The sequence below is a fragment of the Suncus etruscus genome, chromosome 1, assembly GCF_024139225.1.
Source record: "Suncus etruscus isolate mSunEtr1 chromosome 1, mSunEtr1.pri.cur, whole genome shotgun sequence".
Lineage (NCBI taxonomy): Eukaryota > Metazoa > Chordata > Mammalia > Eulipotyphla > Soricidae > Suncus > Suncus etruscus.
This window is the reverse complement of record NC_064848.1, coordinates 129,760,640-129,775,887: the sequence shown is the minus strand read 5'-3', so window position 1 is coordinate 129,775,887 and position 15,248 is coordinate 129,760,640. Positions and strand designations below refer to the sequence as shown.

The following is a 15,248-nucleotide window of genomic DNA, read 5'->3' as shown; positions in this document are numbered from 1 at the left end:
CCAAATAAGATGAATCTATTTCTTTTTTATAAATAATTATATATAGCAAGCATATATGTACTTTTGTAAAAACATACTTTCTCTTAATGTTTTTCCCTTTCCATCTTGACCATTTTTATGCTTATCTGTTATTTGTTTACCAGTTTAGCAGGTGACTGGGATATATTAACTCAAAGCAAATGGTAAAAAAAAATTAAGATAAATCCCTTTTGAATTGTTTTCTACATCCAGTCCAATGATCAGAACAATTGTATTCCACCAGAATATTCATAGCTTGAAATTACCACAAAAAGTGGTGAGTGCAGTTATAAAAATAACTACACTAACAACTATCATGACAATGTTAGTGACCAAGAAAAATAGAATGCCTATCTCAGAATACAGACAGGGAAGAAGGAGGAAGGAGATGGGGGCATTGGTAGTGGTCATATTGCACTGGTGAGGGGAGGTGGTCTTTTTTTTATAACTAAAATCCAACTACAAACATGTTTGTAATCATAGTGCTTAAATAAAGTTATTATTAAAAATAAAAATACATATTAAAATATTAATAGCTATTAAATTAAAGTGATGTCAACTATTTAGAGGTATTAAATATTATGTACTCTCCTTTTGAAAGTTTGTAATGCAAATTAGGATATTTAATGTTCAGAACAACTCTATAATAAAAGAAACTGCTTAACATTTTTCAACTTAATGTTTTGTTATCATGAAATCCTGTTCTTCCCCATCTTTTCTAGGAATGCATACCTATTAGCATCATTCAAAAATAATAGTTCTATCATGCCTAATAAATATATTTATTTATATAAATTAAAATTCAATTCAATATAAATTCAATATAAAATTCACAATTCAAATTCAATATAAAATTCCCTAAGAGTTTTTGTTCATAATGATTTATAAAAATAAATTTCCTTGAAAAATAAAATTCTCAGTAAGTGGTATTCTCACAAAAGAGTATTTACTCTAGAAGTATAGATAAAATAATGGGACAGTGGCTTGAAAGAGACAGAATACTTTAGCTACTACATTTAACAACATAGAATACATACTACTTAATGAGAATCAATTATTTTTTACTAAACTTGTGTGCTTATATGTATTCAGTTGCACAAAAATCCCTAAACTATAACCTATTTGCAGTTATATGCTGAGAGGATCAGAAGGTATGGTCAGAACAACAGTTATGGCTTACTTGAAATTACCTTATGTAAGACTATATAAGGAAATATAGGATGTTTTACAGAAAATTCCAAAATTGTGAAAATATAATAAAAGAGAGGTATGAAGTAACAAACAAGTCAGATGAGTATAACTTCTATTCCTCCAAGCCATTGAGATTTTGGTACTGTGTTCCCCACTCAAAAGACTACAATCTAATAGACTAATAAAGTTGTTTGAGAAGGGGTTGAGAAATGTATCTACCAAGGAAATTCAATTCCATTTATCTGATATTCCTTCTGTAAAATAGTTCTGTAAATTTGCTTCTTATACTTTAAAGTAGATTCCATTGACTGTAGTTTAAAATTTCAAAAGTAGGTCCAGGAACAAATCCAAGAAACACAGCCCAATTTAGAAGGAAATGTAAAGCCAATTTCATAACTAAGTGTGAGTAGTTAAACATTTTTCTTTCGATTTTAACCACAGTAAATCCTCGGAATACAAGTGTACTTGGAGGAATCATCACGCTAAAAAAGAAAAAAAGAAACCCTTATAGTGAGTGTGATAGCAGGGCTATCTGTCTGGAACTGTTGTGCTTTTGAAATGAGAATATCTGGATGAAAAATCTTACACTTTTTCTAACAATTTTTATTTAGCTTTCCCCACCCCACATGACTTTAAAAAGATCACTTCCAATTGAACCCACAGTGCAAATGTAAAATGTACTTACTTGAACAAAACCACAAGCTGTGAAGTCTTCAAATAAGGGTAGACTGGGACGATCCTCACGATAAATGGTGAGTTTATACGTGATCAGGTTCTCAACCTGTGGAGAAGATTCATCTACCAAAACCAATGAGATTTTGTTCATTCCTAAACCAAGGGAGTAGTTGGCAAAGCTGGAGAAAGAGAGAAAAATCTAGTTAGTCCATATGAATCACACATCAATATTTAGTAAATGTCTAACATTTGCATTTAAGTGGGTAAGGCCTCTACTTTTTTTTTTTTTTTGGTTTTTGGGTCACACTGGCAGCACTCTAGGGTTATTCCTGGCTCTGCGCTCAGAAATCAATCTTGGCATGGGTGAGGGACCATATGGGATGCCGGGATTCTAACCACCATCCTTCTGCAAGCAAGGCAAATGCCCTACCTCCACGCTATCTCTCTGGCCCCAGGTCTCTACAATTTTATGAGAACTGTCAATATGAAACAAAAATGATTCCTGCTTTGATATATCAAGCATTATCTTTCTCAGCAACTCATATCCCTCATTAACTTTAAATTAAACATTAAATTTAATTTAAATTAAATTTATTTAAAGAACTTAATTAATTAGATTTAAATTAAATCTAAAATTCAGTCAAAGGAGTGATTAATTAACCATCTGTCCAGATCACACATTGCTTCAACTTTATACAATGTTGTAAAAAACTTTAGACACAAGATATGAGTCTTCTTTTACAAAATGTAGAGACCATGACTTAGAACTGTGAGGCAAACTGATCAAATAATATAATATGATTAGGTTTGAGACCCTGACTAAAAATTTTTTTTCATTATTTTATTTGTTTATTTTTTCCAGAAATGAATGCAAAATTTAATATGTGCCAGGTACTATTCTCACAAACTTTAGTTCTTAAGACATATTAAAAATATAAGGACTAAAATGTTCATAAGAAGGAATTGGAGAGATGACTCACAGGTTAAGGCACTTGTATTACATGTGATGGAACTTGGTTCAAATCTAGGAACTGCATTTGATTCCCAGAGTACTGCCTAGAATGATCTCTGAGCAGTCATGTATTAGCCTTGAGAACCACTGGATGTGGTTCCAAGACAAAATCTCCCATTTTCTCTTTGAGAATTAATAAGACTATTTTTTTATTATTTTTAAATAATATTTTTATTTAAATACCATGATTACAAACATGTTTGCAGTTGGGTTTCAGTTATAAAATATACCCCCTTCTCCAGTGCAACCTTCCACCACCAATGCCCTCCATCTCCTTCTAACTCAGCCCCTGCATATATTTGAGATAGGCATTCTATTTCTTTCATTCACTACCAATGTCATGACGTTTGTCAGTGTGGTTATTTCTGTAACTTAACTCACCACTCTTTGTGGTAAGCTTCATATTGTGAGCTGGTCCTTCCAGCCCTCATCTCTATTGTCTCTGCATATTATTATAATAATGTCTTTTATTTTTCTTAAATCCCATAGATAAGTGAGATGATTCTGTTTCTATCTCTCTCCTTCTGACTTATTTCACTCAGCAAAATAGTTTCAATGTCCACTCATGTATAAAATTGAAATTTTTATTTTATATTCTCTTGGTCCTAGAGCTACCAAGTACTTCTCTTTCCCTCCAAAATAGAAGATGTGACTGTTTTCCTTGCCAAGAGAAAGAAATTAGGGTCATTTATAAGTAATAAAGATCAATTCACTGTTGAAAATTGGCAAATAAGTATTAATAACTCTCAGAAGAGTCAACAGAAAGCAATTCAAGCAAATTTATAAACTTTATACATTTATAATTCTTATAAATGTATCAATTTTATAAATACTAGCTTTTCTGTGCCCACAAATGATCATCAATTATTAATAAATAGTAATTTCTTAAGGTGGTATGTTGGGGAAGAGGAAACTACATAATTTTAGGATGAATTTAAACAATTTAGAACCATGAAGAGAGGGGCTAGAGAGATAGTATAATAGATATTTATCTTGCAAATGGCTGATTCAGATTCCATTCCTGGCACAAATATCATCTATTGAGTATTGCTCAAGAGTTATCCCTGAGCAGAGCCCTGAGCCAAGATTAAGACATTGGACCCAGATGTGGCCCCCAAACCAACTCACAAATTAATTAATTAATTAATTAATTAAAACTATTAAGAGGAAAATAAACTAAGTTTTCTATTAATAGTGAGTCCTTTAACACTTTATATCACAAAATTTTCTCTTCATAATTTGTTACAAATTTAAGGACAAAATTAGGGACAAAGAGGTCAGCTGAGCCCTGATATTTCTTGTTCCTTTTTTTTAAACCAAGAGACCTAAAAAAACAGGGGTTTTCACCCTCTGGAAATCTCTCCAGCTGATGGTCTGAGTCAGCTTTTCTCAATCACCTTCAAAGGTCGCATCAGGTTTCTGCTTCCCACTGTGATGTCTCTCTCTACTTAGCCCCCAGGCAGCACCCCAGTACCTCATACCTTGGCCCTCCCCGCTCTAGCAGGTACACTTTGCACTGACACTTAGAAGTTTCTGCTCCAATTGTCACTGTTACCACATCAAATGGAACTTCAGAGGAATAATCTTTGATCTTTGGGTTAAATTCAGGACTTAATTCCAAACGTGGATGTGTGAAGATTTGCTGGATATGACATTGTATGTCTTTATCTGAAAAAATTAAAGGTGAAAACAGAGACAACTGTGAAATGGATAAATGTTTTAAAATCACATATGATTATGGATTAAAAAAATTCCTTTGGGCAAAGTTAGTAATACTGCTGACTTTCCTTTGGATGCTCTGGCCATAATTGATATGTGGCTTTATCTGGATTTTCTATTTGTCAGATTTTATAGACTGGGTCTCATAAAACAGCAGTTGGATTCAGTTATATTTTAAGAGATGATAGATTTTGCTCAGGTCTTTAAAGTTTAAACATAGAAGATGGGTAGTTATCTTTCCAGTAGATTGATAACATTTTCATGTTATTTACTGCAAATAGCAAACAACTACATAAATAGGGTGGTGACTGTGTCTGGAGTGGTGACAGAAGAGTGCCAGCAGAGAAGGAGAACAGATTTTTTAGGGGATTGTTATTAAACTATCAATGGATTAGTATAATAGTTTATAGGTAGCTGGACAGAGGGAAAAATGTGAAATCTAATATTACACCAAACAATCAGATACAGACATATCAACAGAACATCCAAAGCCCGTTCTTTCTTGGTCACCCCATTCTGAGAAAAAAGCTATAAAGCATAAAAAAGTCCCATATTTTATTTAGCTCTGTTCTAGACCCTGATTATTATCTCATTGCATCGATCTAAACCATTTTTAAAAAGTGCTTCTGTTTGATAGTCCAAGTAGTATACAATTATTTTGGTGACCAAAAAAATGAAAAGGAGTGTTACAGGAACACTCACCAATGAGTGTTAAATTTTGTTGTTAATGTTTAGGACAATCAGATAATTTAAATGAAGATTACCATAAAGACTTCTCAATAAACACAGAAAATTCTATGGTACTGGTAAAATGCAATACCTAAATAAAATGTTCTGTTTTATACACTTTGAATAGCAACAAAGAAAAGAACTTGCTAAGAGAATTTACATGGTGAAACAAAGTGGATTGTCCTTTACAAATCTTAATTATTCTTCTATTGTAAATTTTCTTTCTAAAATAAAATTTTATGGTTTATCTTCAGTTCTGTTTTTGTTTTTGTTTTTGGGTCACAGCTATTGCTTCTGGCTCTGAGCTCAGAAATTACTTCTGATAGCCTCAGGGGACCATGTGGGATATTGGGGATTGAACCTGGATTGGCTGCATGCAAGGCAAACACCTTACCCTCTGTGCTATTTCTCCAAACCCATCTTTAATTTTTTTTTTTTATTTTAGTTTTTGGGTTACAACTGGCAGTGCTCAGTGGTTACTCCTGGCTCTGCGCTCAGAAATCACCCCTGGCAGGACGGGGGACCATATGGGATGCTGGGATTCAAACCACCATCCTGCATTGGTGATTCAATGGTAGAATTCTCACCTGCCGCCAAACCACCATCCTTCTGCATGCAAGGCAAATGCCCTACCTCCATGCTAACTCTCTGGCCCCCATCTTCAATTCTTTAAAGATGTGTCTCAAGGCTGCTTACCATAGATTAAGAAAACCCAGAGCAGAGTACGGTGGGTCGCAGGTCATTGACAAGTCTATTCAGGAGCCAAAGCTATTTGAATCTTTGGTTGTTTTTAATGGACTTCTTTTAACCACAGAATTTTATTGCCCTCTTGAGGGATAATCATAACTCATTTTAAACACAAGAAGCCTAGACTCTGAAAGATAATTCCACCTGTTCTGAGGCATCATCAACATATTTCTTTTAATCTTATGTCATACCATAAAGGTAGAAAGATTAATTGTGAAGATCTAGGGTAGACTAGTTTTTTATCAACATGAAAATATGAGCAACTTTACAGGATTTTTATACTATGTTCACGTATCTGACCTTTTTAGCTGCAGCTGAGCAAAATGAGATCATTATTCATTTTATAAAGAGATGAAGTAGCTCTCCTGATGGTTTCTCTAGCCCTGATCTTGGCACAGAGAAATCTCTCTTGACATGCACCTACTAATCTTGCTTCTGATTTTCTCACTGGTCCTTTTATTTCCCTAGAGCTGAAGTACCAGTCTCTCAGCAGAACTGAGAAGCATGTTTCTCTATAAGTAGCAGACTGGGTGGTAAAATGCAGGCAGAAAATAAGATGATAAAAATTATAAATGATAAATATTTTTTATGATTAGCAACATCCTATTCCTAATGTTGTTTTTCTTTCTTCGGATGTATTTGTTGATGCTATTAAACCACAGTACTGTAGAAGTGACTCACTATCATGAATTTAAAAGGAGCAAAGAATAAATTGCATTGTAGAAGCTAAAAATTAGATTTTCCTAAAACATGAATATTTTATTTGTAAGTTAGAACTGAGTCCATGTATCATAGTCTTAAAAGTTTTGTGTATATATATGGTTTTGGGGCAACTCCTGGCTGTGCTCAGGGGCTACTCCTGGCTCTGCACTCAGAAATCACTCCTGGCAGGCTCAGGGGATCATATGAGTTGCTAGAGATCAAACCTGGCATGGCCACATGCAATACAAAAGCCCCTACCCACTGTGCTATCACTCTATGCCTCAGAAATAGGTATTTTATTTGTGAAAGGCTGAATATATGACATATATGTGTATCTCACACATATAAATATACTATTTATACCACAACATATATACAGCTTATGTACATATATACATAAATTCTCAAGAAATAAATCTGGTAAAAATACTCTTATTTTTCTATTGTGTTATTACAAGAAAAGAAGATGATGCATGAGCTTTGGATAAAGAATATGAAAATCCAGCTTAGAAATTAGCTTCAGGCTTTTAAGAGTCTTATAATCTTTGAAAATTTAGACAGGACTAAGAGACAGCTCAACAGTCTGCATGTAGAATGTATGTTTTGTTCCTATTGCACCTGGCCTCCCAAGCATGGACCAATCCCAAGCAAAGTTAGGACCATAACATGTGGTCCAAAAGGCAAACCAAAACTAAATATGAAAAATCAAATAGACACTCTAGAAAGATATTTTTATCAGATTACTAGAATGATTCTATTAAAGAGTAAGCACTGATTTAAAAATTTAATAACAATATAAACTCTAAATACATGTCTATAATATATATTGTTATGTCTTTGTCAAAAATTCATAAATTTAAAAAAATACAATTTTAATTTAAGAATTTAATTTAGAATACTGTAAGTATAAAGGGTACATTATAGAAGTTGGCACTCTATCAAAACATCTAACATAAACTATAAGTTTTAAGAAAATATAGAATATCATGATACAAGATTATAAAGATATGTATGCACCTTAAGAAAATTACTATTATTATTATTATTATTTTGTTTTTTGGGCCATACTTGGTGGTGCTCACAGATTACTTCTGGCTCTGTACTCAGAAACTATTCTGGCAGTATACTGGGGTGGGGGTGGTGGAGAGGGAAATCGTATGGGATGCCAGGGATCGAATCCAGGTCAGTTGTGTGTATGGCAAGCATCCTGCCCTCTGTACTACCACTTTAGCCCCAGAAAATTAATTTTATTTGACTTTAAAACTCTCAATTGTTACAAAGAAAATTCAGTTAAAGTGTTGTTCATTATAACAAAAATTTCCCGAGGGTCAAAGAGGTGAGAAGTTAATGATTGGAATGCATATTTGCATGCATTTGGTCCTTAGTACCAGCTGATTCTCCAAGCACCATCAGTAGAGAATGCTTAAATCCATTAGATGTGACTGCAAAGTTAAACAACTTTTCAAAATCTGGCAGAAATAAAATTACTATGAAAATTATTATGAAAGCCATAAAAATCAATGTGCAGAGCAAAGGAGTTAAAATCTTCCACTTGAACAAAGCGAAGCCTTAGCAACCTCCAGCTCCCCTCCAAATAAGCTTGAAAATCAGTGTCCTCAAACATCTGTATCATTTCATATTCAAAAAATATATACAAAATGGTCTCTATCTGCAAAAGTAACATTATTGACTTATTCATAAATGTCATATTTAAAGTATAGTAGCATAATCAAGATACTTAAATATGATTAAATGCTGATTTATTCAAAGCAAAGCTGTATTATCAGTTACACTGCTAAAACATTTTAATAGGAACTCACCATTATTGCACTGTATTTCTTGGACTTCATTTATAACCTGTGAGACTGCAAATAAGAAAAAAAATGAGCATATGTATTTAAATAAAAACAACACAAAAATACATAATAATCTGAAACAATACCAGGGGTCTCAAACTCAATTTACCTGCGGGCCGCAGGAGGCAAAGTCGGGGTGATCCTTGAGTGCAAAGTCAGTAGTAAACCTTGAACATTGGGGGGTGTGACCCAAATAACTAAAACAAAACAAAACAGAAAAAGATTCCTCTAGGGCAGGGCCACAAAATGTTGTACGGAGGGAGGGCCATTTGCTGCCCGCGGGCCTCCAGTTTGAGACCCCTGAATTAAACCATAGTATTTGTTTTTAATCATTTCTAATGATCATCATGCTGTTTGGGGGCACAGCGAGTTCTTTTCAGGGCTTACTACTAGCTTTGTGTTCAAAGGTCACTCTGATCTTACTCGTGTTTGCAGTGCTGTGGTCAGACTGTAGTGGGTCATGTGCAAGGCAAGCACATTTACCTCTATAGGAACACTCTGGTCCCTATACTTTATTATTTAACTTTTATCCTATCAGTAAAAGTCTATAAATTGAATGTAAATCTTCAGTAAAACAAAGAAAATTTTTGGCTTTATCATAAGAATTATTTCAAATAGAAAATAGAGGAAGACAAATGAATAATCTAAAGGCCTTTTATGGTTTAAAGGTTTTGATTTGGGGAATCTGTTTTGACTTTGTGGTCACATTCAATGGCATTAAGCTTGTTTCTAATTCTTTTTTTTTTTTTTTTTGACTGTCATAATTATTCTTCCACACTACTGGAAGAGCTTCACAGTGTTATACTGGTTCATAATCATTTATTTATTCAAATAATCATCAAACAATAGCTGTGGTTTCAAGTTTTGCTAATTTATATTATATTTTCACTTAAAAACTATTACAGTAAGTTTTGTATTTTAGTTTCTGTGAACAATATCTTTTCTTAACTATGCATGTAATTCATATCTTGAAATAAAATTTTCTATACGTACATTTAGGCTTTCCCTCATATGTTATTAAATGATCCTTAAGAGGGGCTACTTTCATTTATACATCTATGCAGTAATGGAATATGATTCCTATTATCCGCAGTTCCATTGTTTTTAAGTGAAAAATTATTTCCAATTTTGGGAAATGAAAGACTTTTCATTTAATTTTCAATTCTGATTGCTAATAAAGGCTAAATATTTTCATATTTTTTGACCATGCAAAACCTAATGTAATGTTGAAATTACCTTTTTTCTTTTCAGTTACATCCAAAGGCTCTTGTGGTTTTTCAATGTTCTCATCCTTCGTGTAAGAATTCCTGCAAAAGGTGGTGCCAAGCAATTCTGCATCAATAAAATGAAAAAAGCTCAGGAAAGTACATCTAACACACTATCTTTGGGTAGGGGGCATAAGTTTTTTTAATGAATATAAAGAAGCACTTTCTGGATTTTTTTTTCTCAAACCTGGCAGTCTTGCTGCCAATGATTGATGTGGAAATCTCATCAAGTTTAATCAAGAGAAAAAACATTTGAAAAAAACTGGGGTAGTGGTGGTGGTGGTGGTGGAATGCACTCTGTAGTCCAAAAGAGAATAATCTCTGATAGTCTGGGTCCTACAGAAGTGATTATGGAACAAACTTTCTTATTGGAATCTGTTTGGTCCAAGTTACATAATTGAAGGAAGAAGTCTTGCAAACTATGAGGCACAAACTGGGAAAAATACACATATTATCTAAAAATAAGGTGTATCATGCAAAAAAGCAATCTTGCCATCTTGGATGTCTTCTACCCCGAAACCTTAATTAACAGGAAGGAAAGGTAAGGTTCTGTGATAGCCCTATTTGACCGTATTTTTGTTACATAACTAAATCATTGGTGAGATTTCCCTTTAATTCTTCGAATTTGGGACCAAAATAATCTAAACAATAAACTGAAAAATCTCTAGTCTTAATGAGAGAGAACATTGGCAGGCTGTGACTTGACTCCTAAGCTGTGTTATGAATCTCCATTTCTCAATTAAATAGAGATAACAATATTGGCTTTACTTCACAGAAATGCTATGAGAATTAAATCCAATGCTCTCTGTTTGATATTTATTTATTGTTGTCGGTATGTGCTATTAGGGGAGAAAAAAGGAATAGGTAGGTATGTTCAATTTCTTTAACATATAAGCATAAATGAAACAAGTGAAATATATATAAATGAAATACAGTATTTATAAATATAAATAAACATGTAAGCAGAAATGAAGAAAAATCAAGTAATTAAAATATTTCTAGAGTTAGAAGACATCATTATATAATAATTTTATTTTTTTAATGATTTTTTTCAGGACTGAGAGACTACAGTGGATAAGCCAAATGCCTAGTATGAAGTCCACCCTGAATTTGATTTTCTGTACTCAATATGGTTCCCCAAGGTCACAAGAGGGTGCAGAATCAGTCACTAGTAAGCCCTAAGCACTACTGGTTTGGTCCAAACAAATAAACTCCCCGAAAGATAATTATCTTTTGACATCAAAATGAGTCTATCTTTCAGGTAGTAAAGAAAGAAATAAAGTAAGCATGGCATAAAATATGTTTACTTGAAGTTTAAGTATAAGGTTAATTTTTTTAGATTCACATAAAAACTTTGAGTAAAAGAGGTCAAAGGGATAGTACATGCTGTAAGTTACTTGCACTGCTTGCAGTTTATCCCTTATCAGTTACTAGCTCTGCATGATCCCCTGAGCACTGCCAGGAACACTTGAGTAAAGCTAAGTGAAGTCTCTGAGCACCTCCAAGGGTGGCTCCAAAACAAAAGAACAAAAGCAACAAAAAATCCTTAGTGAAGCTTAAGCAAAGAAAAATGCTCTGGGAGCAAAATGTTTCTATCTTATTAGAACTCGAGGTACTTTATCTCTAGAAGTATCACAATCCTTCTTTTTCGCCTTCCTTCCTTTCCTCCTTCCTTCCTTTTTCCTCCTTCCTTCCTTTTTCCTCCTTCCTTCTTCCTTCTTCCTTCCTTTCCTCCTTCCCACTTTCCTTCCTTCCTTCCCTCCTTCCTTTCTTCCTTTCTTCTTTCCCTCCTCTTCTTCCTTCCTCTCTCCCTCCATCCCTCCTTCCTTCCCTTCCTCCTTCCTCCTTCCTCCTTCCTTCTTTCTTCCTTCCCTCCCTCCTTCCCTTCCTCCTTCCTTCTTCCTTCTTCCTTACTTCCCTTCTTCCCTCCCTCCCTCCCTCCCTTCCTTCCTTCCTTCCTTCCTTCCTTCCTTCCTTCCTTCCTTCCTTCCTTCCTTCCTTCCTTCCTTCCTTCCTTCCTTCCTTCCTTCCTCCCTTCCTGATACTCTGGTTCTGTGCTCAGAAATTAGGGACTATATGGGATGCCAGGGATCAAATCCCAGTCGACCCTGTGCAATGCAAATGCCTTACCCACTGTGCTTTCACTGGCGCCAACGTTATGGGTTTATATTTCTTCACCATTTTTTGTATACAAATAATCTTTATTTTAAGGGAAGGATGGAGTCCTTAAACCCAAAGACAATAGAAATAAGCAAAATGGTCTTTTCAGCAGGAAAGACTGGTGGCCACCATGAAGAATTTAAGAGTAATGAAGACTGACCACGTCCAGCTTCTCTATCTGCCTGATACCACCAAGAAAACAAGGACCCTAAATCCAGGTCTATTTATATTGGTTATGTAGCTTTAGAAAATGACCAGTTTTCTCAGCACCTCAGTTTGCTCATTTGTTAAATGTGCTTAATACACATTTTCCATGTAACATGACAATGATAATTAAATACACGTCTATCTACTGGTAAATGTGATGATAATTAGAACCAAATGTTCTTTCTTGAGATGTTCTACAAGTAATTCATCCAATTTCTTCCTGATAACGATCTACAGTTTACTCATCTCTGTGTTACCTTAGGTGAGTCATTCATACTTTGCTTGTTTTTCCAGTTCAGAAGAGAAATTCCCCTAGTGTAGATGCTAAAGTGTCCTTTGGATGGGATAGAAACATGAAAAAGAAAGTGTACTAATTAATATTTGTTTCCACCTGGTGCTGAAGTTTGTCAGACAAAATATGTTCAGTAGAAACTGTTTCGTGTAATCCTCCTGAAATACCTTTTTGGTAGGTAATATAATCCAAACTTTACAGATGCAGGGTCTGTAAAAGGTCAAAACTTTCTCTGCTTTGTTTAGGTGAACTTTAAATTTGAGGTATTTAATACAAATCTGTATTCAAAAACATTCCTGACCCTTTTGACTACACTCAGCAATAAGTAATAATAAATGCCATTATGAGGGGGGATAAAATAAAGTTTTGGTTAGGGTTAGCAGTAAAGTTGAACATTCCAAATTTAAAATGTATTCATTAACCTGATAGAAGAGGTCTGAGAAAAACTTGTTAGAAAAAGAATTTTTCAAAGCTTGCATATCAAAAGGGAACTTCGTCAAAGTTAAATCACTCCTCTGTAAATGAAATCTGATCCCCTTCCGCTTATAATGATGGATTGTACAGCTTTGGATTACTTGAAGGAGCACAAGGGACAGATGAAATGGCATTCATCTATATTTTAATACTAATTTTCAAACAAACTAATGTTAATCAGGCTCATTACTTTCATATATTTAGGGGATAAGCCCAGCTTTATAGAGCTATGACTATCAAAGTGAGATTTGATTTTGGGAAATATCAAAATAATTCTTCTTATATGTTATTCCATACATTTATGACTATAACAAAAATCTTACAGAACTCTGTCTTCTGAAGCAGAGGCAATGAAGTTCAAGTCTCTGGAGTGAAAATTATTACCGAGAAGCTAATAGAGACAAATGATAATGCTATAACCCTTTAGTCTATCTTCTTTATAGGAGACTTAGATATACTTCTGATTTCCTGACCATAAAAAGTTCTAATATACCCTCAATTCCTTTATTTTAGTGAGAAGCAGATGCAAGGCATGATCCCTTTCACCAGAATTTGGAGGTGTTAGTTTCTGGCTGAGCTTCCTTCATTTTCTTCTTACTAGTTCTCAACAGAAGGGAAAATTAAAGTTCAAAAACCTTTCTCCTCCAATCCAAATACATTGTTTCAAAAAGGCTTGTGCCTCTATGCTTATTGCAGTACTATTCACAATTGCCAACGTCTGAAAATAGTGCAAATGGTCAAGAGAAAAATGAATAAATAATATGGTATATATATATGTATATACACAATAGAATTCTATTATGCTATAAGAAGAGATGAAATGTGTTTTGCTGTTATGTTGATGGAACGAGAGAGTTGATCATACTGACTAAAATGAAGTAGAGAGATAGATATGAAATTGTCTCTCATATATACAATATAAAGAAACAGATTAAGGAACAACAAATGGATTAAGACATTAGAGATTTTGCTTTAGAGAATTATACTTGGGAGCTGCTAGAGCATGGGGGTGTGAGCAGTCCTTAGGACATTGGTGGAGGAAAGTAGACACTGGTGATAATATGGTGTTGCAATAATACTTTTATGAAACCATCAAATATTATAAATCACGGTATGTCAATAAAAACAGAGGGAACATTTCTATAAGGAAAACATCTTCTTTGGAGATTCTACTTTTATTTTTAAAGTAGGAGTTAGAAAGATAGTATAGGAGTTAAGGGCTGGCCTTGTACATGACCCATTCTTTTTAGATCCCTATCACTGCATGTGGTCCCTCAAAGTACTACCAGGAATGATCCTTGAGAACAGAATCAGGAGTAAGCCTTGAACATCACTGAGTATGGACCCAAAACATGAATATAAAGATTATATAAATATCCTAATCATGTGACAGAGAGAAAACATATTTATAAATTTCACTAGAATCTATCTTCAAAGAATCTTATTTTCCAGAGCAAATTTTTTTGAAAATATTATTTTTATTACTTTTTGAAATCAATTTTTAGCTTAGAGAACTTTTGGATTGCACCACTCAAAATCTGTTTGAATGGCTGTTCTTACCATTCCTTTGGATATAGCTGTGCTATTTTATGCAGGAGCTGAAATTCTTCAATTACATTGAAAAGAAACCAGTATTGGGTGAGGACTGAAGCAGATTTTTCCATGTGATTTTCCAGACCATAGAATTCATGTATCAAAGTTTGCATCCCAGGGGTAGTAGATGGGAAGAGCTGAGGTAGGTGATTAAAATAAAATATCAGATTCAATTGTGGAAAATAAACAAAATATAGTATTACTAGGAAAGACTTTATTAAGATATTTTAAAAAAATCTGTCTATTAAAATTTATTATCAGGATTGTAATTAAAATTGTACAGTTGTTAGAGTAAGTAGCAATTTTTGTAAATAACTAATTTTGTTATTTATTTATAAATAAAAATTGTATTTTCAAATAGATTCAATTTCTTTTTCATCAGTGGACTGGAGCTTTCTTTCATCAGGTACTGAAAACTGTTGAATATTTGATGACTCAGGAAGCAGGATGGATGAGTAGAAATCCTGTTGGTTGTAAATGAATTATGTCATGTAAGAGATATTAATCCTACCCAAGCAAATCTTTCTGCTCTGAGAGAATTTGGAATTTGACATTTTAAATATCTTAAATTATAAATTTCTGAAGGATGAGACTAGGTCTTTTTTGAT

General features: G+C 33.8%; 1 protein-coding gene across 1 annotated transcript in view; it reads right to left on the bottom strand.

Moving 5' to 3' along the window:
- CPED1 (cadherin like and PC-esterase domain containing 1) overlaps positions 1–15,248 on the bottom strand; it is a 366,758-nt gene that overhangs the window by 193,054 nt on the left and 158,456 nt on the right. Inside the window, exons 11-16 of the mRNA XM_049771138.1 lie at positions 14,608–14,777; positions 9,886–9,956; positions 9,037–9,042; positions 8,614–8,658; positions 4,378–4,564; positions 1,895–2,063 (exon numbers count right to left, since the gene is read on the bottom strand). Coding sequence (XP_049627095.1) covers positions 1,895–2,063; positions 4,378–4,564; positions 8,614–8,658; positions 9,037–9,042; positions 9,886–9,956; positions 14,608–14,777 — 648 coding nt within the window. The remainder of the gene's footprint in view (positions 1–1,894; positions 2,064–4,377; positions 4,565–8,613; positions 8,659–9,036; positions 9,043–9,885; positions 9,957–14,607; positions 14,778–15,248) is intronic.